The sequence below is a fragment of the Ambystoma mexicanum genome, chromosome 2p (genome assembly GCF_040938575.1).
Source record: "Ambystoma mexicanum isolate Mex_15411 chromosome 2p, UKY_AmexF1_1, whole genome shotgun sequence".
Lineage (NCBI taxonomy): Eukaryota > Metazoa > Chordata > Amphibia > Caudata > Ambystomatidae > Ambystoma > Ambystoma mexicanum.
The window spans coordinates 1,327,029,467-1,327,054,677 of NC_090923.1; the positions used below are offsets into that span (position 1 = coordinate 1,327,029,467).

Sequence of the window (25,211 nt, forward strand, 5' to 3'; positions counted from 1 at the left end):
TGTCACCAGCATAATTACAGAGGTCTGTAAGTTCAACCTCTGCCTTGCCTGCAGTGTGCCATTCTTACTAATACACAGTACCAGCAATGTGATTAATACAATTCAAAGTGTGCCCAGCACAGCACAGAGTGACAACTATAAGGTACCATGCCTAACAATTTCACTCAACTAAGATAAGTATATGCCTGCATTCTCCATCAAAAATACAAAGACATGTTGGAACGCGGGACCAACATGTAAGAATTGGTTTATTGAAACCTCTCTGTTGCTTTTCATTCCAGGATCCCTAGCTAAATATAAACAAGGCTTAGTACCATGCCGGACAACACATTTGCAAAACCTGGTATCATGCCAAGCAGTAAACGAACACTCTCATAACTTTTTCAGGAACCCAAAATAAATTGGGAAGAAATGATAATCACAACACTCATTTTACATTTGTTTTTTTACTTTTTTTATGGTTCAGTCAAAAAACAGCCAATATGTAAGAACTACTTATCACACATGGGCACACATGCAGAATAATAGTACATCTCATTCAGCACATGAGAAGAAAAGAAAACATGCAGGACAGGGATTTTTCCTTCCCTTGAGCAAACCTAGCTAGTACTCATTAACAGACTTGGCAGAAGACATGCATTCCTTGTACACAAATTCAGAAATATAACTGGCACATTTTAACACTCCCGCAGAACAAAGTAAAACTCCTCTCTTTCTCGACAAGTTACAATCTACGCACAGGCAAACTCATTTGTACATAGCTAGCTCGAAAACAAATGAGCTCTTGCCCTTGTGTGTCCAGTTTGACATTTCACTAATTAGACTATCGTAGGTGCCCTTAGTAATTTGTGTAAGAATTATTTTTACCACTTATACTCACTAAGATCCTGGGGCCTGCAACCTCTGCCAGCACTGGCGAATGCTCTTTTCTCTCAGCTGCTATCTCTTGCTGTCACAATGATCTGCTGCCTCTGGGGTTACAGCAAGTCCACAGCCCGGCACCCGGCTCCCGCCTATGAAGCACAGTCACAGCTCGACGAGCCGGCCATTCACTGATCTGACTTCCCTTGATTTTCCTTTTCTGCCCTCTCCTCCTCTCACTGTTCTTGCTTTTTGAATTTCCAATGCCTTTCTTTCTCCTCCCTTCACCTTTTAAGCTCTCTTCTGTTCACCTCCATCTACCTATATCTCTGTATAGATCTGTTATTGTTTCTCCTCCTCCCAATACTACTGTGATGTCATTAATAAATCACCCCCAACCCCTTTTAGACACCACCCCCTGTAACTTTGCAGCCTTTTCCAGTCTTTTCGACAATTACCTCTGCACAGCAGTTTTGTCCAACAGGCCACCGAGCCTGGATAAATTATGAAACAAAACTTCCCTTCTGTTTCCTGACTTACACCAGCCTGAACAATGAAATTGATTTTTCCAGAGCTCATCCTGCTGTTTCATAATGCCCTGAGTCCAGCATCTGCAAATTACACTGCTGTTCATCATTTTAATGTTGCATTTAAACTAACATTGCAGTGTGAATTTTTGTGCACCTGCAGCCTGCAACACAGCCTGTCCCCTATTTAAACCCACTCTGACTGTCAGCACCACATGCTAAAGTCATCAGAGTCAAAATGTGTATTGATAGCAGTTAGTCATGGTAAGGTTGTTAACACCCTACACTGCACTACGCTGCAGATCTGTATTGCACGTCTGCTAATTTTACCTACATAATCCTACACTCCTTTCACTATTCTCCTCCTCTCCATGACATTCTCTCTCCCCATATCCTGTCCTCTTTCCCTTCCCTCTCAGTTCTCTCCATCTCCATCAGGCTGTACCTCTCTGTCCTCCAGCCCGTCTTTTTCCTCTTCTTTCTGCTTCTCTCTTGCCCTCAAAATATCTCACTTTCTGCCCTGCCTGTGTCCTGCTTGCTCTCTTTCTCCTATTTGTTCTCTTGTGGGATGAGCCTTCAATCACCTCAATCCAAACATACCCACCCCTTAAGAAATGAGTCCACTGTTGTACATAAAGCAAGTTTACTGTACAATGTTCCGGGGAGTTGTTAGATGGTGTTGCAGGACCAAAAAAACCCACGTCTCAACAATACCACGTCTGTATACATCTTGAATACATTTTTGCAACAGTTAAAACACTGCGAAAATATGCCATTGCAATCCACCCCCAAACATTATTGCACATAACCCTTTAAAAAAAAAATCCCATCTTTTCCCAATTCCTATGTTTTCATTGGCCAGGTTTATCTCATTAATGATATTCAGATTATATTCTGAACACATCTCTTCATATGATTTGTCCGTAGTAGGTCATGGCGAAAACACATGGTGAAACATTTGTATTGAAAACATAATTCATTATTGGCCTAAACCGTTTAAATCCTAACTCTTGATTTTCACATGGCTCGCATGGAGATTTACTGCAATATGAGGAGGCTGGGTGAATGATTTTTCTTTGTTTATGATGCAGTCTCATTCCCAGGTCACTGTTCCATTAAAACTTTCCAATCTGCAAAGCTCCCACTTTATCGCACAATTAAAACTCCTAAATATGTTAGGCACTAGCATACCCCGTGTTTTACTACCAACCAAAATAAATAACTAAATTTCATGGTCATGCTCTCAAACATCAGGAGATTATATCTACTATCTGCGAGATTTATCAGATCATAAAACACAAGACTATTTCTTCAGCTGCTGGCCGAGAAGGTCAACGTCACTCATTCACCTGCTTTCCAACAATCTGAAAACCTGATTAGAAGTGAATGTGCATTTTGCAAGAGAGCCCTAACCACAATGTTCTGATGCATTGCGAAAAGGCCAATTATATTGAGATTCATGAATTCCACATGTATTTATATTAAGGTACATGCATGTTTTTATATATGGTGGATTAAATACTTTTGCATGCGTGCAAGCTAAAATGTATCATTTCTGAACAAAAAGTAGCACTCACACTCAGTTTGCCGCACCCAGAGGCGTCAATATGGTGCATGCAACATGAACCCCTCGTACTGATGGAGACCTTTGCTAACCAGCCCAACACTCTCTCTTTCTTCCTCAAATGCCCATTTCCTGCACCTCACCTCCCCTCCAGCTCTTGCTCACCCTCTCGTTCTTCTGTCTCTATTTCTCTACTCTGTTTCTTTGAGTCCATCTCACCCTTTAATTCTTTCTCCCATTCCTATCCATTGCCCTTCCATCGTCTCCATGTGTCCCTACTTGAGCTCCTCTCACCCTCCACTTGTTACTTCCGGTTTCCCCTTTTCTGTGTCACCCTGTTCTCCCTCTCCCATTCTCTTTCACGCTCCTTTCTTCCTCCTGATCCATCCTTCTTGCCTCTGTTTTCCTCCCATCCTCTCACTTGTCTCCCCTCTCCACTGTGCTATATCGCTCTTGCCAACTTGGGTCTCTTCTTCTCCCTTTCCTATCTGCTCACCATTGTCTCCTGTCCTAAATTGCCTCTTTTTACCCATGTGTTTCCTCCTAAAATAGTGCGACAGAAGGGGCAATGTGGATGTGGCTTGAAGGCTGAGCCAGAGGGTGTTGAACTGGGTCTCCTATGCCACCTCCAGTGCTTAATGTGAGCAGGTGGTCACTAGGGCTAAGCACCACCACTTATTTTTGAGCACCGGCACTTATTGTCTCAGACTCAGTTTGATTATGATGTGGTGTGTTGGCAACTTTATTGTTTCAAATGTCAGTCATCATAGTCAAACATCCAGCAACTACAGTGTGCAATAGCAAGGATCTCTGCATCCTGGGGCAGCTCATTTGTATTCATGAACCTGATGATTCATGTGGGCAGAGCAATACTTCTCTGTTTTCAGGGAGAACATTGAGTTGGAACGTCCTCTGTGCTTGTGGAGAGGGCAGTGACCATGCTAGCAGCACCAACACAGGGCAAACGACAATGAAAAAGGTCAATGCCCAAGAGCAATGCCTGTCATGAGTGCCAACGTACACAGAAGGACCTACGTGCAGGGAAGTTTGTTAGTTCAGTTATGGTTTTTCCTGAATTTGTTCATGAATGTTCTACAAGAGGAAAGCACATTTGCTATTTTTCTGTGGGGAGATGGTCGACATTATTCACTTGCCACTTATAGAATCAGAGCCCCATGTTAACAATGAGGTGTTTTAAAAAGCACTTTAATATTTAACTTACTTCAAGGCAGAACTACCATGTTGAGTTATTTTGTGTTAGGTTGATTGATATATGTAAAACGGAAATATGCCTTTGGCAGTGTATCCATCAACTCTGATGAGCTAGTGAGAGTTAAAGCTTTAACCCCAAATATCCTGAAACTGTGGGGAGCAGCCCATGGGTGGTGGCAACAGTAGACTGGGACCTGCCCGGTCCGGTGTGTAACAGGCGTGCTCGAAAATATTTGGGCACTTATTTTTTGCAAATTAAGCACTGCCCAAATTAAGCACTGCTCACCTGATAGAATAACAGTTGGTGAGGGATGCCAAAAAAAGTGGACAGGGGGTAGCAGAGGTCAATCACTGTGTCTTCCTCACACCCGGCGAATTACACTGCTGACTACATGGAAAAGAAAGTAAACACAGGGTGAATGCTCCTCTCGATAGTGTTTATTTCCTGGAAAAGATCCCCCCAGCCCAAATATCCCCCAAAGTCTCCTTGTCAGAGTTATCGTTCATGGGGGCTTCTTCCTGGAAACCTGCACTCACCTCCACACAGACTGCCCAGGCTGAAAGCTGATACACAGCCCCAGATATGATGCTGAGCGCAGTTTCAATAAAACATATCTATGGAAACAGAACCGCCAAAAAATACATGCAGCTCACCTGTTGCACATCAGGCGTGGGGGGCACCAAGGAACCTATATGGGGGTACTTGAGGCCTCATGCTTAAGGGATGCGAGTCCGCATTTTGGGGTGGACTGCCCCATGTAAGACGTGACCAAGTCTGGTTTGCATATGGTTTGCCCGTGGATGTAATGCCACTGCTTGCATGTTTGCACAGATGAATGCGAATGGTTAGATTGCTTCGAAACCTTCCATCCATCACTGTCCGGTGTTGCAACTGTCACCACAAGTAGTTAAACTTATGTACTCCAAGGACCTTCTAGGCTAAGAAGACATGCTAACCATATAACGATGTGAGCTCTGCGTGATCTCGCTATAATGCATGCAATAATAGAGTCGGACCGCACAACAGAAGCACGTGACACTTCCACATTCATTAAAAACTGTTTAGGAAAACACGCATTCCCTTGACTCTAGATTTTTTTCTGAATTCACCAATGCATTAGAACACATTTTAATACACTGTGTTTTTCTAATTAAACTCTGCAGGCTAAATGAACCCGAAACAATATGGTGTCTCACATTCTCTGTTTATGAAACAAATTATAATTCCTATCCTAAGACTTCGGTCTGGTGTATCCCTGGCGGGGTCACAATGCGCTATTTCTCAGGCAAGGGTAGGCGTTGTAAGACTTCTACAGTGATGATGGGCACAGTATCAATGCTTCATAACTTAACACATGCGTCTCACTTTCTGGTTGGTTAAAGGGTCAATTGTTTGTTTCTAGCCAGTAGTTTGGAGCATTGTATGGTCACATTACAAAACAGTATTTATTATGTGCACACACAACGATTTCATTTTGAACATCCAATTTGCTTAATTAGTGCTGAATCTAATGATTGTTCTATTAGTCTACCATTAAACCTGCAATAAATAAAAATATATTTCATTGATTCCGCATGCCATTATTAGGTCCACCAGCCGATGCTTACAAATTGAAGTAGCCCAGCCCCTGTGCCTCAGCTGGTTTTCACAGGATTTATCAGCGATTGCTTTCAACAGACAGTACAACACTGAATGTCTGCCACTGGGGGCGCTCACGTCCCATGGACCAAGCTCGTTATCTCTCTAGTTTTGCTCTCCACAGGCGTGCTCGAAAATATTTGGGCACTTATTTTTTGCAAATTAAGCACTGCCCAAATTAAGCACTGCCCACCTGATAAAATAACAGGTGGTGAGGGATGCCAAAAAAAGTGGACAGGGGGTAGCAGAGGTCAATCACTGTGTCTTCCTCACACCCGGCGAATTACACTGCTGACTACATGGAAAAGAAAGTTAACACAGGGTAAATGCTCCTCTCGATAGTGTTTATTTCCTGGAAAAGACCCCCCCCCCCGGCAGCCCAAATAGCCCCCAAAGTCTCCTTGTCAAAGTTATCGTTCATGGGGGCTACTTCCTGGAAACCTGGATTTCCTAGTTTTGCTCTCCAAGTCATAGCCCTCCCATGAAGTCAGCCTGCATGGGTTTCTTTTCCATACGATACACTGCACAAGTCACTGGACCTGGCCCCACCTCCTTCACCTCCAAATCTCTGAGGCAATGTTCATTCTCAAAGTTGGCCCCCAACTCAGGAGAAACTAGACCACCCCCACAGTACATTCATCCTTATGCTTAAATTAATCTCTAGGAGTCTTCACCAGTCCACAGCAGCCTTCACGATTGCAGGGGTCATAAGCATAAGGGGTTGACAATACCTAGTGCTGCATAATGCCACCTGCATAAAATACATTGATCTGTGTCCCCATGTAACGGTCTGGCCCCATGTGTCTCATTTGTTATTTTCACATGATATGCTCATGCTCTTTGCAATTCATTTTGGGACGTGTGCAAATACATTTTGGGAGGTGTGCATATGTGGAAATCCTGAATGTTTTTGTCAAAGTTCATTGTCATTAAGAACTGTTGATTGCTGATGGAAATGGCTGTTAAATTCTGTGTTGCTTCCGTGTTGTTTCTCGTTAGCAGTGTGGCTTGACGGCTTGATAACGCTGTGTGGCCCTTTCCTCTGAGGTGAGAGGTGGCCCAGAGCTCCGGAGCTAGTGGAGAAGTAGGCGACTCCGCCGCTCGTTTCTCTTTCCTGTGTCCTCCCGTGTCTCAGCCGGCAGAAGCAGCATCCCGCAGCACCTCCCAGTGGAGCCAGTGGAGCCAGAGTCCCGGTGGGGTACTGGAGGAAAACTGTTGTGGCTGGCGGAAAATATGGAAAGCTGATACCTGAAGGCAGGTCAGAGATAGCCCTCTGTTCCCCGTTGCTCGCATCTCTTTTTCGTACTCTCCACCGAGAACCTGGTCTATAGCGCTGAGTTTTATCGGTATCATATAAAGGTGCTGTTTTTTTTGTTTGTTTTTTTCCCTCTTCTTCTTCCACCCTGGGAGGTTTAATACAGGTCTAATACAGGCGAAGTAGAGGCAAGTGGAGTTGAGGAGAGCTGCTCTCTTGCAGTCGGGTCAGACGTGAGACGGGCTAGCTCTGCCTTGCTTCTATTTTTGAGGCACACAGCTTCTAGAGTGAGGATTCTGTGCTGTTTCGGGGAATTTGCATGCCCGCAGTAAATAATGAGTCACCTTTTGAAGATTTCCATCTGGACAGCCTCTCTGGGAACGGAGAAAGCTTTCGGATTATGTATGGGGCTTGCTGATACTTCGAGTGAACTACGTTTGTCTATGTACGACTTATGTAGTGGGACCAACAAAATGGTACCACCTCCCAACGAAGGTGCATTGGCTATTCTCTCCTTTATCTTCTGTAAACCTTCCTCACATTCATCTGACCACAGGAAGATAACTCCTTTCTTTAGCAAAGCTCTTAATGGCGTTGAAATAACAGCAAAATTATACACAAATTTATGATAGAACTCTGCCATTCCCATGAATGACCTTAATTGATCTTTGTGGCCAAATTTGGTCATTTAAATATCATTTTACTTTGGTGATTACTAATTTGTGTTATAATTATTGAAACCAGATTAATAAGGCCCTGATGAAGGAAGTTAATTCTGAAATGCATTGGCCTTCCTTATGGCACCTGAGTGAATAGAGATTTTACAATCTCAGAATATTATGAATAAATATACAGTAAAATTAGATGAAACTGAATATACAATTCTTTTTACTTTTGATATATATTTACTGCAAACCAAGAGAAACCACATAGTAGTGGACAAGGGAGTGCAGCCCGCACCGCTGGCTTCACAGCCAAGGTCTTGGAACGATATACTTAATTGATCTTTATCCTGTGGGGCTGGAGCCTTACTTATACCTTCCACCTAGCTGTGCTTGGGAGAAATCCCTTGAGCCGAGAACATGTGCACCAAATATTCTACTTCATGCACACTAATTTTACACTTACTGCGCTGTACTGTCAGGCCAGACCCACCCAATTTTTTCAAGACACACCTCAACAATCTATCATGTTGTTCTATGTCATCAGCAAAAATCAAAATGTCATCTTGGAACACAATCACATTGCTGATCCCCTTCAGCCCTTTTTCCATTACCCGCTGGAAAACAGCTGCAGCCGATGCTAAACCAAACGGCATCCTAAGATATTTGAAAGTACCTTCCAGCATGATGAATGCTGTGAGGTCTTGACACTCTTAGGACAATGGCACTTGGTGATATGCTGCTAATAAGTCTATGACCGTGAACCAACTAAAATCTCCCAACACTGATAATGCCTCCGATATGACAGGTTAAGGATGCCTTTCCACTAAGGCGTTCTTGTTGAGCTCTCTCAGGTCAACACATAAACAAATCTTCCCATTGTTCTTTGCCACTAGGACCACTGGTGACAACCACTCTGTACCATGTACCCATTCTATCACACCCCTTTGTAGCAGACCGTGTAACTCCTTAGGCAATTGTTGTTTCATGTTGTGAGGAACTGGACACACCTTATGCACCATAGGCTGAGCACTGCTCTTCATCTTGATACACTGTTCAAAGTCCTTTAATTTCCCTAGGTTCTCCGAAAATACCTTGGGAAATTCTGCAGCTCATTTGTCATCTACTTCTGCTATCATCACTGGAATGGGAGCATTGGCTTGAATGCAAACTCCTAACTTTCTTTCCTCTTCCCATCCAAGCAATGATGATCCCCTCTTTGCCACAAAAATGTTCGCCACACATTCTCTGCCTTTATAAACCACAAATCCTTGAAGTTTTCCCAGCAGTTCTATTTCACTCTCACCGTAGCCAAAAGATTGTACTTGAGGGGGTGACAATTGCTGTACATCTCTCAATAGAGTGCTTGTAAAAGTGTCCTCTGACACAATGATCGAAGGAGCGGCAGAGTCTACCTGTATTGATAACTTTGAACCATTACTTTGAAATACATCCACAGGTCCTTCCACTTCCCCAGCCATTGCTGAGATTTCAAATATATGACGAGGCTTGATTTCTCCATTTTGGCAAAGCAGTGTACTTTCTTGTTCACTACGGTTTTGCTTATGTTCCACAGAACTAATGGTAGACTCTTTGAACATCTGAGCAAAATGACCTTTACGTCTGTATTTGATGCATTCAGCATTTCTCGCTGGGCAAAATACGCTGGTTGCTGCATGCCCAGGGTTGCTACATTTGAAACACTTGTGTCCTATGCACTCTTTTCTTGACACACATGGTTTTCTTTGGTTCACCACACACACTTCTTGATAATTCTTTCCTTCGTATATTGCATTGTTTGTGCAATACTCCTGGTCAGATCTACTGCTTGTTCGAACGCCATGTCCTTTGCCAGCAGTTTGTCTTGCACCCTGGGATTATTAGTGCATCTCAACAGCTGATCGCGGATCAACAAATTAGTTAGAGTACCAAATTTGCAATTGTGAATCCATGTCCACAATACAGCCACATACCCTTCTACCGGTTCCGATGGTTCTTGAGTCCTTTGGAAGATTTTGTGCCTTTCAAAGGTCACATTTTTCATTTTGCCTTAAAATTCTCCTCTATTTTCCTCACTGCCAACGTGAATTTGTCTAGGTCCCCCAGTTCCTTCACCTTGTGGTTCGTGAAGACCATCAAAGACACTGCTCCCCTCCGGGCCTAAATTGTCTAACAACAATGCCTGTCTCCTGGAGGGGTTGAATTTGTCCCCACCCATGGCCTCTATGTAAGTATTACATTTTTTTGTCCACCTCTCCTATCTTATTGATGGTGTTCCCGGTTCTGCCAGGAATGGGGGTGGAGGAGGTATAGCAGCAGCTATGGTTACACTTGCCTTGCTTGGTTGTTGCACTTCCTTGTTTTTCTTTTTAACTTGGCTTGCACTTCAACCTTTACCCAACGATTTGAGTTGCTCTCCCTTCACAATTTACCCCAGGACATTTCCTTTTGTCCATTTACTAGAGTACTTTTAGCTGTCTCCTTTGCACTTGCTTGACTGTTTTGCAAAAGAATAGAAAAAAACTTAAACTGAATTAATTCCTGTTTCATTGTATCTTGTTTGTAAATTTAATGCTGGCCTATATCCCACGCTAGGACCAAACACTTGTTGCTTTTGAGTTCCCAGGTTAGCTCGTCATAATGCTGCTCATCACAATGCTAACCGGCAAACACTGTAGTCCCTGATGCGTTGTGTTGCTTATCAACGCGTCCCAATGCTGGGCTGGCAGAGGAGAGTACATTGCTCATCGCACACACGTGACTTTATTTATGAATAAAAGTTCACGAGCACAATGTTGCTTGCTCGCGACGTTCTTTCCTTGCGTCGCGTTGCTTTTCCCTTTCCTTTTTTGAATAAATTCGCCAGCCACTCTTTGCTTCCTTGTAGGACTGCTTCGCCCCTCTCATCTTGCTGCCAGACCAAGTTTCCCTCTCTCCTGCGATGACCGCTGGGCAAAGCCTCTCTCTCCTCTGCGGTGACTGCTGCTTCACGCTCCTTCCCCTTTCTGAGGGACAGCTCTCCACAGTCTTCTGGAACCCATCAGAGCATAACAAAGAGCCACATGGGAGCAGAACTGGAAAAGTGAGATCTACACGGGACATAACTGGGGCATGGAGAGAACATGGTATAGAGCTTTGACAGGGTAAATGCTAGAGGGCAGAATTGGGGCAACAAGCTGCATGAGAATGCATTGTACAGTGGAAATGCTGGCATTTATTGTTGAGAAAGGCTTTGTGATTCATTTGGACACACGAAGAATGGTCATTTGTTTTTACAAAGGCAGTGATGGCATATTGTTGAATCAGGCCTCATCATTTTCTTTGTGAGCAAGCATATGAACATTTCTTTTATAGTGGCAATGCTGGTGTATTTTGTTGAGGTAGGCCTTGTGATTTTCTGTGGGCACAAGCAACATGAAAATATGTATTATGGTGGCAATTTGGGCATATATTGTTGAGACAAGCCTCATGGTTTTGTTTAGAAACAGTCAGTATGAATATGTGTTTAAAAATGCTCCTGTGCACTGTTGATGATCAGACATCTATTTAAGTATTGCATGTGTTCATCTGTAGAATTGATTCTGGTTTTAAATGTCACATTTCAACCGATTATTTAAAATACTGAGGTTTACCTGCCCCCACCCATACCCCCCCGCACCTCTCCACGACAACTCAGAGTTGCTTCAGGCTTGCTCCGTAGTGCCAAATCAGGGAAAACATTTAAGCTCATATTTTAAACATTCCCAGATGACAGAATTAGTGGCTCATGTGTTTGATATTATTACACATTTTTACAGAAGCAAATGGAATGTTTTTGCCAGTTTCTTGAAAGGAAGTGTTAATCTGTTACATTGGGCCTCATTAGGACCCTGGCGCCCGCGGAATGAACGGTGCCGGTAAGGGACGGGCACCGTCCATACCAGGCCACCTCACTACGAGGTCTGCTGCGGGTCCCGCTAAGGACGCCTGGCCAGACCAGGCGTCCTTAGCGGGACTCGCTAGCAGACCAGGATGCTACCGGGCCCGTTGTTAGCAGCCTCCCTTTTCACATTAAGTCCTATGTGGATCAAATGGGAATGGGGATTCATTTTTACCAGAGCCCAGAAAAGGGCATTTACCGGGTCCGCCAAAATCGGCATGACCCGGTTACTGCCCTTTTATGGGCTCTGGTAAAAATTCATTACCGGCGGCAGCCGTACCCTTAGTAAGGGCACGGCTACCACCAGGGTCTTAATGAGGCCCATTCTGTTCTAAGAAAGAACACTGACCCTCACTTTTGCTGACCTTCTTTTCACAAATTGTTTATTTAATCCTTTTTCCCCCTCTCCCGGTTAGCCCATCTTTAGAGGTCCGGCATTACCCCCTTTCGACTCCCCCTCCCCAGTCACCCATGTCTACGTATTCAGAATGAAATGCGACCTCCCATTGTCCTACCACGGAATGAACGGTGCCGGTAAGGGACGGGCACCGTCCATACCAGGCCACCTCACTACGAGGTCTGCTAGCGAGTCCCGCTAAGGACGCCTGGTCTGGCTAAGGTGGGCTTAGACTATCATTGTGAGAATGAACACTTTGAAAGCTCTTTGGTAGCAGCGAACATTATTTAAAGGGCACAATAGTGTCATCTATCAAAAGTCATCCCACATATTGTGCAAGAATATTATTTCAGAAAATAAATATCTCCTGTACGTTTATGACGCCAGCTACAGAGATTTCATTCCTTTTATTGGCCCATCGGGGCAACAGTCAAGCGTGATTCTCCATTAGTCACACTATTGATCCTGCGGGTTTGATGCGTGTTTCCGTAAAGCCGGTTGAAACATGCAATTTATCAAATCTTGAAGGAACTCCGTTTGGCTTGACAAGCATCTGCCATGTAAGTGGCCCCAACCGCCGTCTAGGTCTGTGTCGCTTATGAATCTCAGCAGTGCCCTTTTCCCAGCATGGGAGGATCGGGAGTCGAAGGAGGATCAGCAGAGTTTTTTCACCACAGAGATCCCCCCCCACCCCCCCCCGCAAGCTCATTAACATGGAGCCTCTCTAGAACACAGCCATGTACGGTAAACGGCAGCCATTACCGACATCAAAGCTCAATAAATCTCGCACTCCCTTGACGACAACAAGCTTTGAGCGTACAACATGCGTGGGAAGAATGACAACAGTATTGCGTACATATAGTAAACAGAGACATGTGAAAAATGCGCCGAACAAAACAAACGGCGAACAAATTCCAACATTTGTATCGCTGTGCTAACGTGTTATATTCTTCTGTTTTCTCCTGGCTTTATGTTGTACAATGCATGTATGCAGGGGAGTATCCAGCATTGCAAGACTGTGGGGGGGGGGCATGAATCTGCCTCATACACAAGTACTTGGATGAAGACGAGTAGGGCTATGAATATTGAAGATTACCAATAAGTTACTCAGGCATTAAACACAATCACACACCCTTACCTCCACTTCCCTCTTCCTCCTCCCAGTATTTACCTACGAGGCACCGTAGGTACGTAGGCTAATTGAGACAGGCAATACATCCTCCTCCTCTATCTCATCCCATTACATTTGCATGAGGCAAAGTGCCTCATACACAAGTACTCTGATGAGGAAGAGTAGAACTAAGAGTAATTAAAGATTACCGGTAAGTAATCAGAGTATTCACAAAACCACACAGATTTTTTTCGAGATGGTACAAGGGACCCAGCCCAAACAGTGGCGTAACACAACATTTCCCCCCCCCACTTCAAGCCTTGCTGAGGGCCCCCACACTCTGCAACAAATCACGGGTCCTACCACACTCTGGGTTGGCCTAGTCTACCACCCCAAATCAGCTGCTTGGCCAAAAATTACCTCTATATCCCTCGTAGGTAAGTACTGCGATGAGGAAGAGTGGGGCATAGAAGTAATTCAGATTACAGGTAATTAAGCCAGGCATTACATCCACGTCCCGCTACCTCATCCCAGTACTTGTGTATGAGGCAAATTGCCTCGTACACAAGTACTCTGACAAGGATGAGTAGGACTAGGAGTAATGAAAATTACTGGTAAGTAATCAGAGCATTCATCATACACTCACACACGAACATCCAGTCACCCATACATTTACATGTGCATCCTTTCACCATATATTCACACACGCATACCCAGGCAGCCACCCATACATCATGCACTCACTCACACACATTACATTATATGTTAAATGTTAAAGGTATTTGTACCGCGCACCGTCACCAATGGAATTGGTCCCCAGGCGCTCAGGCGATCTGTAAACGATAAAGGTGGGATGGGTTAGTAAGGTGAAGAAGGGAGTAGGATAGTGAGAGGAGTGGTGTTCTGTTGGCAGCTTCAACTCAGTATACACCAGATGCTGAGCTTTGGTGCGGGTATCGGATCGGAGTCAGTCCGCGTGTGCTGTTGTTCCAGCTTATGTGTTGTTGCAGTGTTGTGAAGTGCGTGCGGCTTGTTGTGCGAGAGATGGTTGTGTGAGTTTTTGAGTTAGATAAGTATGCAGAGTTTGAGCTTATATTGGTTAGTGGGTTACCTGACCTTTACCATGCTAACATTCGTAGTTTAGTCTGAGTGTGACGCCTGTTGGCCCTTCATATTCCCATCTAGACACGGCGCGGCCAATGATTAGGACTCCATCCAGGAGTGGTCATGCCAACCCTCACACCCCCATCCGGTTGCGGCGCAGGCTAGTGTCTAGAGACCCGTCCAGGTGTGGGCATGCTAACATTCACAACTCCATATGAGCGCCACACAGGCCGGTGTTCACATATATACACACTTACTTGCATGCACACACATTTACACAAAATACATTTCTTACCTTTGAATCTGTTGATCCAGGACAGGGAACAAGGCCTCCAGCTTCCTGCAGCAGGAACGCTTGTTCCCGTCATGGAGCTGGAGGCATCCATTGTAAGTGATTTCAATCCAGCACACACCCAAGTCAACACCTAGCATGCAGTGCACAACTGAAATCCTTATTTATTTTTGTCTAAAAGTTCTTTATTCTGAACGATATACCACTCATATCTCCCCCTTCTCCTGGAACTCCCCGCCCCCCAGTCACACTGAACCAGGAATCAGGCTGGTTTGCAAAGGTAAAGATTTATTTATGTATTTAAAATGTTATCACAATATGTCTTAATAGGTACACAACACTCACCAATGGGTGATGTAACACTGGATGATCTCTTTAATACACAAGGAGTAACAAGGAGCAAACAGTTCAGCACAGAAAATAATACTTGTGCGTGATTTCAGATAGGATAGCACTGTCGTTAAAGGTTCCCCCTGCACACCCCTCAACTCCCCAATAGGCAATGTAAAGAGATAGGAGGAGAAAGCAGGTATTCAGGAATGGCAGAAATCAGACAGACAGCCTCATTACGACCCAGGCGGTAAATTACCACCTGGGTCGTACCCTTACCACAATGGAATGGGGCGGTAAATCCCCATTTCCCATTTTACCCTTCCCCATTCCCATTTTTGCCCCATAGGGCATGATGGGATTGGGGAAGGCGCTAATTACGCCACCGTAAATTACGGTGGCGTAATTAGCACCATGGTCCCTTAGCGCCATGGATTTTAACGCCTGCAAAAAGCAGGCGTTAAAATCACCATGGCGCTAAGGGACCTTTTAATCAGGCGTTAAGGGTCGGTGCCGTTTACGGCGCCGTTAACCCCTTAATGCCTGACTCGTAATGAGGCCAAGAATATCAATCCCACTTTCCTCCTTTCAAACACAAGAGAAACGGCATTGACTGTCACGCTGTCAAAATGGCTTTCAAAGGTATCTTTAAAATGGACTGGGTAAAAACACTTAATATGGTCAAAATTGCTGAAATTGTTATAAATTCTTATGGGAGCCGCTTTGGATAGTTGCACACAAAGGCCCTCATTACGACCCAGGCGTTGGACCATGGTGCTAATAGCACCATGGTCCATGCCGGTAACTTACCGACTCCGCCATGGCGGAATGGGGAATTACCGCCCCATTCCGAAGTTGGCGGGGCGGTAATTCCCCATGCCGCCATGGCCCTTCCCCATTCCCATTTTTGCCCCATAGGGCTCAATGGGAATGGGGAAGGCGCTAAGTACGGTGCCGCAAATTGCGGCACTGTACTTAGCACCAAGGTCCCTTTGCGGGTGGTTTTTTAACGCCTGCTAAAAGCAGGCATTAAAGTGCCACCCGCAAAGGGACCTCGTAATCAGGTGTTAAGGGTTTAACGGCGCCGCCACCTTTTATGGCGCCGTTGACCCCTTAACGCCTGGGTTGTAATGAGGGCCAAACACAAGCAATGATGTAATACCAAGAAAAAATTTGAATCTTAAAATTCAAGTCAGAAGCAATCAAAAGCTGTTTTACACGTGTAAGAATTTCCTAAAACGAAAATTCACGGCAAACTTTTCACTGCGCGATATTCGCGATAACGGGAGAACCGTATTGATTTTTTCCAAGATAGGCGCAAGAATGGAAAACAGGAATGCGCTTTTAAAATGAGAAAAGGGTTTCTTACACTAGAGGATGATTATGAACAAAACAAATACTACACAGGAACACAGTCACTTGATCAGAATGACTGCCTGCGGAGGAAACTCACCTTCTTCAGATGAGAAAAGATCCGCGCAAAGATAGTTTTAGCAATACTAGTTGTGGAAAGATATGATGGTTTAGATAGAGGGTTCAGACAATTCAAAATACTCCTAACAATACAGGTTCTGAATCCAAGATAGGATGGGTTTAAGATAGGGATTGACTATGCAAAGTACATATGCCAGTGACACAATTCTTTCTATAGATACTCACTGGATATGTTTTTAAATGGAACCGCCAGGATTCTGGACCATCAAGATTCTGGTCAGGGAATTGGTTCTGGGTTAGGAAAGACGGCTGGGCACATCGGACTGATTCGGATCTTCAAGGCACTCGGTCACAGCACAGAACAGGACTGGATGGGATCTGCAAGACACTCTGGTCACAGCACAGTACTGGATTGGATCTGCTCTTCTTGGTTATGATGATTATTATTTTCAGCAGGCAAGCAGTACAGCGCAGCCCGGCTGTATTATGAGGATTCCTCTTAGGTTAGTGGGGTTCTGGTTCTGGAATTTGAGGCCTAGCTGAAAATGGTTCAGCTATGCAATGGGTTTCTGCTTTGCCAAGTTTCTGGAGTCTGGAGCAAGGAAGATGTAGAGTTCAGCAGCAGACTGCTCCGCCAGCATCAGGATAGTGAGTGAATATGTCTGTCCTTCTGAGTGATGAGCTGCCTCTATTTATGCTATGAACAGATGTCATAAAGGTGGTGTGTGGGCTAGTTTAGCCTAAGCTTGCCCCTTTTGACAGGTGATTAGGTCAGAGTCTACTCTCTGCCTTGATAGGAGGAGAGAAACAGTGTGTCACCTTTATGGTGTGATTTTATGAGGCTGAGAATCCACCGCTAGCCCCTGGAACACAAAATCTACTTTTGGCACAATACATATTTACACATGTGCAAACTCTATAACAATCATATATACAGATTACATATTTTATATAGCAGCTACTCCTCAAAACCCTGTAGCTGTAGGATCTTCTCTCCGCTTTTCCCAGAATTTTGCCCTTTTCATCAGGAGCACAATGTCCAATTTTTAAGCAAATTTCTACAAGTGTGCGTGTTTACCATAGGCATGGGTGTATAAAGTTTCATAATTCTAGCAGAAATAAATTTTGCGTAAAATCACATTTCTTGCCGTTTCTTTCCAGAACATGTCACACAATTTTGCCGCTCCTGAAACGTGCAGCCAAAATTTAGATTCACAAATCTGTTACTTTTATATTTTTCACAATTTTAAACAGTAAGTTATCCGTCTTTTTAAAATGTGTTCTTTGTTAATGTTCAGACACAGATGGCTGTTTGGGTCCGCCTCTTTTTGTCTCCAGGCAGTCCAGTAGTAGTCTCCTCCCTGTTTGCTCCTGGCAGAGGACATTTACGACTGTCTTCACACCTCACATTTCCTTAGTTGCAGTTGGTCATTGTTCCTTATGCCTCAGGTTGTTCCTACCCCTTAATTAACGCTTCTGTGTGATTTCCTGCTGGGGGGAAAGACCTTCCTTCTGTGAGAAAACCTGTTATTTCAGTTTGGTAGCCTCAGCCAAGCTTATTTTAATTGTTACTCTGTTGAATTGTTCCTCAGTTTAAAACAAACTTGTATCAAATCACAGCTAGAATATTTATTCTAGATCTTAAACCATGGGATCAAAACAATTACAAGCTGGGTTAGTATCAGTAACAGGTCTCTTAGATTACAAACAATTGATTTCAGTTTATACATGTTAAAGTTTAATCAGGCAGGCTCCAGGCAGCTGTCATTCAGGCGGCCCAGGGTACTGCACCCAGAGATTTTTGTCAGATCCACAGACGGGCCACTTTTGCTGTGGAAATGTCTTTATGCTTTTAGCATTTCAGGAGCTTGTAAGTTCACAATGATTTCTTAAACTAAGTGAATTGTAGCACCCAGCAAGAATTTTGGATATGTGAGGGTGTTCTGTACCAGCATTCTGAAGTTTCAGCAACAAAGAAAACGGGATTTAAAGCAAGATTCTGGGTTTCACTTAGCAAAGCACTGGTTTCTTCTTCTGTACTCCATTTTCACTTGTTGTGGAGCCCAGTGACATATTTCAGGAGTGAGAGCTCTGTCCTACCACTGAGAACATGCGTGGCAGATTGGGCAGCCATCTCTTTGTGCATCTTTTTGTGCATTGCAAAGCACGATTTTCAGAGGTTTTGGCGCGCACAAGGGTTTTCGGTCCATTTTGCTATTTCAGGCACTATCTTAGCAGAGTGATGCGGCATAGCAGAGCAAAAGTGGGTCAAAACATCCCACACCATGTTACGGTGCGCAGGGGACCCCTATAACTTCAAAAAGAAATAGTTTCTTTTTGAAGTCACTGTGCCTTCATAAAGACATTATTTCCGTTACACAACCAATTACTGTAACGGAAATCATTTCTTTATGAAAGCAGAAGGACTTAAAAAAGAAACTGTTTCTTTTCGTCCCACCCTGTGACATAGAGGCAGCCAGCCTGGAAGCCTCCATGTCAGTGGGTATGGGGGAGGGGACTATGACTTCAAAAAGAAACTATTTCTTTTTTAAGTCCTCTGTCTTCATAAAGAAATTATTTCCGTTACAGGACTGTATCGGAAACAATCCCACAACTCAGGGTTTGGGGGGCCTCTGCTATGCCATTGGTCCCACATTGAAAGGCACATAACAGGTAATTAGGAGTAACAGCAGCAATGTATCTGTTAGCCAACATGAAAGGGAACAATGATAATGATATTACAAACCCTTTAAGATGTCAATGGGGGATGAACAAATCGGAAGACCTGAGATAGGTTAAAATTGGGAACACCAATCTCGAGACATGTTTCAAATTCACCCCAAGGCCGGGTGTATATGAAGGGCAGAAGAAAAACATTAGGTGGCAGATGTCAGGAGCAAGCAGATGTGATACTCGACACACCCCGGAGAAAAGGGTGTATCAATTTATTGGCAGAGGTAGTCCACTTTATGGCAGCCATGGAGTGGAAGCTATGCTAGTTGCAAAGCAGAAGGCACCCCACTAACTCCAGTTGTCAGTGATACATTATATCTTCAGTGGAATTTTGCAACATATTTCTGAACAAAGATGGACTATGCACATATTGGTGAAGAGCTGAGTCCTCTGAGAGGTCTACTCCTGAGACCAGGAAAATATCTAAATATCTATATGCTGAGAAACAAGGGACCCTGGAAAGATCTAGAGCAAAGTCTGTGGAGGGGTCTACGTGCTAAATGACAGGAAACTATGGAGAAATCTCAAACAGCAACCATGGAGAATTCGAGCTATCAAGAAGATAACAGACACTGGAGGAGGTATTTATGTTATGAAGACACAAGGCCCTCCTGAGGTATGGCTAAGAAACCCAAGAGCGGTCGATTAGCCAAGAAGGCAAGAAGCATTGGAGAGGTTCAGACAACAGACCATGAAGGTCTGGGCAGAGTTTGAGTTTCTCATCAAATTCTTTCAGAAACTATGACAAGATCAACTGTGTGCATGGGGACAAGAACGTGTACCAAGGCTTTCCAAACCCTTGAGATGGAAGGGAAGCACAGACCTGTTTAGGCAGTTGTATTGCCTGAACTCCCCAAAGGACTGACCCTAGGGACTGAGTTGATACTTTTCCACACTGCTTAAAGTGAGCCCCTGAGCGATTGACCAACCCCCATTGAGCAAAACCATCAAACGCCAGCCCATAGAATATTTTTCATCCTAGATGGGGGAACAGATCCATTGGAGAACATGCAAGGACTATTCTCGGCTGGCTTCAGGACCTCCTTCCTAGGACCCCAATAGAACAAGAAGATCCATAAACCCGTAATTCGGGGAAAATACATGTATCTGCCCTATGGGAGAAGGTTTCACAGTCATAGGTGACCCAATTTGAAAAGCCACAAATCTATGTTGGGGGGGGGGCCTGGAGGCATGTGATAATGTCACATGGGCAGAGTTGTCAGGGGTCAGCAAGGGACCAGGTCAGGGGTAGTTCCTGACTTGTCCATGTTGAGTATCAGGGGAGAGGGTCAGGGTAAGATTACAGGACCCATACATCTGAGCCCTTGTTACCCTCTTTAACTAATTGGCATGTGAATAAAAGGAGGAAGAATCCTCCGGACCTGGAACGTGTTTTGGTGGGAGTTATGATGGTGATCCTGCAAGAGCTAGTTGTTGCAGATAAAAGTGAGACAGGGGGAGATTTGGGAGCTCAGAAACTGTGTTGCCAAAGTCAAAAGGGACAGGCAGTAGCACAGAACCAGGGAGAAGGAGTGATAGTGACACCTGAATTGGAAAAGCTAAAAGGGCCAGCTAATGCAGGAAAGTCCAGCAGGAAAGCAGAAAAGTGGAACCTGAATTGGCTGAGCAAAAGGGCCAGACAGTGGGAGAAAGAGAAAAGGGACAAGCATCAAAGCAGTAGCTCAATTGGCCAAGTCAAAAGGGCCTGACACTGAGAGGAAGACAAGCAGGAAGAGCAAAAAAAGAAGCAAAGTAGACCCTCAGTCGAGCAAGCCAAAAGAGACACACAGAAAAGCAGAGGTGGACAGGCCAAGAGGGCCACAGAGACTTGAGAAGCAAGCAGACATTATATGGCCAAGAGGAGGGAAGAAAGTGAGCGGGCGCTTTATACCCAAGGGAGGCGAAACAATAAGGGAACTATAAATTCAAGACCACAGAAACAAGTGTGGGACTAGTCCCCTAGCATTATGAGACCAGCAGCATGCTATATTCCCAAAACTAAGATAAAGTCTGAAAATGAAGCTACCTATGAGCCTAGTCTCTGGTTGGAGTAGTGAGGTCACCAGCCTAAATAAATAAGTCTTGATAGACCCAAGTAGAGAGGAGCAAATACCACCTGGAATTACTCTGAAAGGGAGAATACCTTCTCCAAAGACAAGGAAATAACTATTTAGCCAGAGGGAAAGTTATTTATACATTAGTAGATTTATTAGGGCTTAGCTACATACATTTAATGTTCTAAAATTGGGAGTACAAATAGCTGGAACATCTGTCAAACTATGTTAAAGCTCTGTCAGACATAACTAAATTGAACTCTCAGACCCTGTTTGTTTAAACAATATCTATTTTCCACTTAATCCACTTTTATCTTTTCCTCCTAGATTTACCATTTGGAGGATGTCAGCATTTCCAACTCCAAACTATTTTATTGGATCGGCGTGATCAATGCACAATGGAAAATACAGCGACCGAAAACATTGAATCCCGGAAACACAACAGTAAAAAAAAAAAAAATCGCCCTGCCGCACATGATCAATAGTCATAGTAAAAAAAGATAGCATGTATAACCATGAAACAAGACAACAAATCTAAAGTTTTTGTATGTATTATGTTCGAGGGTGCTAGATATGGTGGGGGACTCCTCTTCAACCCCCAAATCCCTTGCCTAAAAGTACATCATTCACACACCTTTAAAATCATTTCCACTTTCTTCCTGATTTAGTTGAAGGTTCTTATGTGTTGTATTCAAACCTGTTAATATGAAACCTTTGGAAGTGAGTCTGAAAATGAATAAAGTTAACACAATGTTTTATAAATGCAAAAATAAATGTCTGTCTTGACATCTAAAATTACTATTCAACTCTGTGTTTATTTTGGTTGACCAGCCGCTTTATATACTGGGTTTACCTTTAGTAGGTGCCAAATATCCAAATGTAGGGCACAAAGCCATAGGTTAAGAAGAACATAGCAGACTTCACAAACATTGTGAGATTGGCATTGGGAGTGAACGCATATTCAGGTAAGGAGATTACTGCCGTTAGAAAGTCACAGCGACAGCGAGAATCCAAAACTCACAACAGGAGAATTGCAGTGGTAGAATAGACAAACTATGGTAAGAAGAAGAGCGGAAAGGGGGGGGGGGAACTTTTCCAATTAAAAAAGCCATTTCATTCTTTGCGCCCTAATGATGATTTAGTTCATGCAAAATTTGCAGCAACGGTTAATTTGAAGAAAAGAAAATGTAATGTTTTCGTCTTATACCATATTAATGCTGGCAATCACAAAATCCTTGAAACGTAATCTTTAATGAAGTCACAAAATGGCAATTAGAGGGCTAGTAAGTACCATTTGAGTGTCAACAATAGATAACCTCATTCTGATTACCTGCTGCTAATATTTTCCAATCCGAAAGTGTGCAGAAATATGTGCTCTATACCAAATACCAGAGAACTATCAGCAACTGAGTCATTCTAGGGTATAATGCATTCAGAAAGCCAGCTTTTAATGCTGCAATGCAAACCTAGCAAGATGTAGCCTAACAGTCCACATGGCTTTCTGAATAGAAAGAGAAGGACACATTATACTGGCTTATCCATAGGTAATATGACACTAGAATGAAAGACAAAAAGGCACCTTTACCCAGTGACAAAATTAATACAAATAGTTATTTGGCATTAACTAATTTTGTCTGATCTTTTTGTCATGTTCTTAATATAAAATGCCTTTTAGATACTTGATTTTGTCTTTAATGTGTTCATGTGATGAACTGTCTATGTCAGCTCAGTCAGAATCCTACTACCAACACCATATGGGATGAACCAGGAATGAGACACAGACACAGAGGTCTTCAGGTTTGTTGTCATAAACTTTTATTCAAAATAAAAATGGGTTTGAAAATGCCAAACTGTCCCTACTCAAAGAGGCATTACCCTACCTGTTACTCACCACTTAGTCGAACAGGTCGGGCGTTACTCTACCTTAAGACACCAGAGGAGAGGGAGCTGCTCCGGTAAACTGTTCAACCTAAGCTGGAGTAGTTCCTTCAGGAACGTTCCAGAACCAGGCCTCCTCAACTTGAGGAGCTCTTTTATGCAACACACCCCTTTGTTGTTCTGATTGCACAATCAAAAGAGTTGGTTACCCAAAAGAGCAGGGATACCCACACCGACACACCAAGGCTGTAGGGAAAGAACAAAACACAATTAAACGTGTGGTGGTATAGAATAACAGATGCAGTTCCTGAAGGACAGTAAACTACCTGAAAAGATCCTTGTAGAAAACATAATCGCAACAAGAGATGTAGACAGGACCAGTTGACTAAGGAAAGAGAGAGGTAGATTATTCCCCAGAAATCCTATCTAGAACCCGAAATGGCACAGAATTGGCAAAAAGAGCTTACTCCTTACTAGCTAGGAGATTGGTTGGTGGCAAAAGGAATCCACAACGACAGGAAAAAATAATAAAAAGGAATGTTAGTATAGGAGACTTCCCCGAACGGCACGAGGGATGCAACCAGGGCCGGGTGGTGCACTTGTAGCGGTATAGCCTTCATACGTGCACAACAACAATCTGTGGATAACCAGTCCAAGTCTCTTAATATAGGGTGGGAAGGTAGGTCAAGGCAATTCCAGAACAAGCAATGGGTCGTCCCCAGGGAGGAATAGGCAATTCTCAGCAGGTTTTGTTATTATGAGTATGTTCAGAGTCGTATACGGAATACAACATACAGTAGTTACAATCTTCAATGGAGTATGAAAGTCTTACCACTCTGAGGGAACAGAATTGATCCAGCTCTGTCTGTCACAGAACACTGGAGGCTGGGTGGCAGAATGGCAGCTTCCGCAGTGAATGGAAAGGCTCACGGATCACTGGCGGCCAGGTGGCAGAACAGCAGTGTCCCCGGTGAAATAGAAAGGCTTCCGAAATAAAGCTGAATTGAAACGCTGAGTGGTGTAGAGGCTCGTCAGCTGGATGGAACCGCTGACGAGCGGTTGAACACCAATGCTTGAACAAACCAAAAGGGAGCAGGTGAAGAGAGGTAGTCGATGGACGTTCCAGGATCAGTATAATTCAATAGGAAATGGATCCATAAGAAGTTGCAGTAGTAACGCTAATTAGAAGCAGCGTCTTATCCATAGAGTGTTTCTTTTTAATACTCCTCTGTACGTGGGGTGGAGCTTCCCACGTGGTAACAACAGCTGATCAGTTACATGAGCTGCAGGAAACCTGGAGGCTGAGACACAGCATCTCCAAGGCAACCCCCAGTGTTGCAAAAAAGAAGAGGCACTCAAACGGGCTGCATGGTGAGGAGCAAACTGCAGGGTTTTCATAACACTACCTCAACCAAAAATTAGAATTCTGTGCAATGTCAAGATGTCCAAAGCAAAACTGTCCTGTGTCTGAAATCGTATCCTTGCCCTCACATTCTAAAAGTAACTCTAAGGTGCTAAGGGAAATGTCTCTGGTCTTCAAAGGTGCACAAATGTTTAAGGTCAAAAGAAATATGTAGATACTCCAACACAAAGTTCCCAGTGGATAAGGTTCCTTTTCCAAGGTTTCTATTGAAGAGTTTTAAGATTTCCAAGCCAAGAGTGCAAATCTTCCTTGAAGATTTCTGGTCAGAAAACAAAACGCTTTGGGCCTCATTCCGTAAACGGCGCCGACCCTTAACGCCTGATTACAAGGTTCCCTTTGCGGGATGGCTGTTTAACGGCTGCTTTTTGCAGCCGTTAAAAGCCATGCCGCAAAGGGACCTTGGCGATAATTACGGCACCGTAATTTACGGTGCCGTAATTATCGCCTTTCCCCATTCCCATTATGCCCTATGGGGCAAAAATGGGAATGGGGAAGGGGCCATTGGTGAATGGGGAATTACTTCCCCACTCACCTTGGAATGGGGCGGTAATTCCGCTATCCACCATGGCGGAATTGCAACCTTAGCGGCATGGACCATGGTGCATTAGCACCATGGTCCTCCGCCAAGGTTGTAATGAGGGCCTTTGTATTCAAGAACAACTTAAATATGAATTCCAACCATGCACCTGGGGTACTCCCCTGCCAGGTCTGTCTCCAATTCAGTTTAACTTTATTCACAAGTTTGTCTTGGCCTGGTGTATTCCTCTGCCAGGACTTCTTTGTCAGGTCTGCTTATACACTTGCAAACTTTGGCTT

The 25,211-nt window shown here is 43.9% G+C and overlaps 1 protein-coding gene across 3 annotated transcripts in view; it reads left to right on the forward strand.

The window, feature by feature from the left end:
• LOC138567458 (uncharacterized) overlaps nucleotides 1-21,875 on the forward strand; it is a 36,997-nt gene extending 15,122 nt beyond the window's left edge. For 2 of the 3 annotated variants that reach the window (XM_069645662.1, XM_069645664.1), the window contains one exon: nucleotides 21,422-21,875. In XM_069645662.1, the coding sequence (XP_069501763.1) occupies nucleotides 21,422-21,598 (177 nt within the window). In that variant the 3' untranslated portion in view covers nucleotides 21,599-21,875. Of the gene's footprint in view, nucleotides 1-6,802; nucleotides 7,062-21,421 lie in introns of all 3 variants that reach the window. The other variant, XM_069645665.1, reaches the window with a different exon arrangement.
• The last annotated feature ends 3,336 nt before the right edge of the window (nucleotides 21,876-25,211 follow it).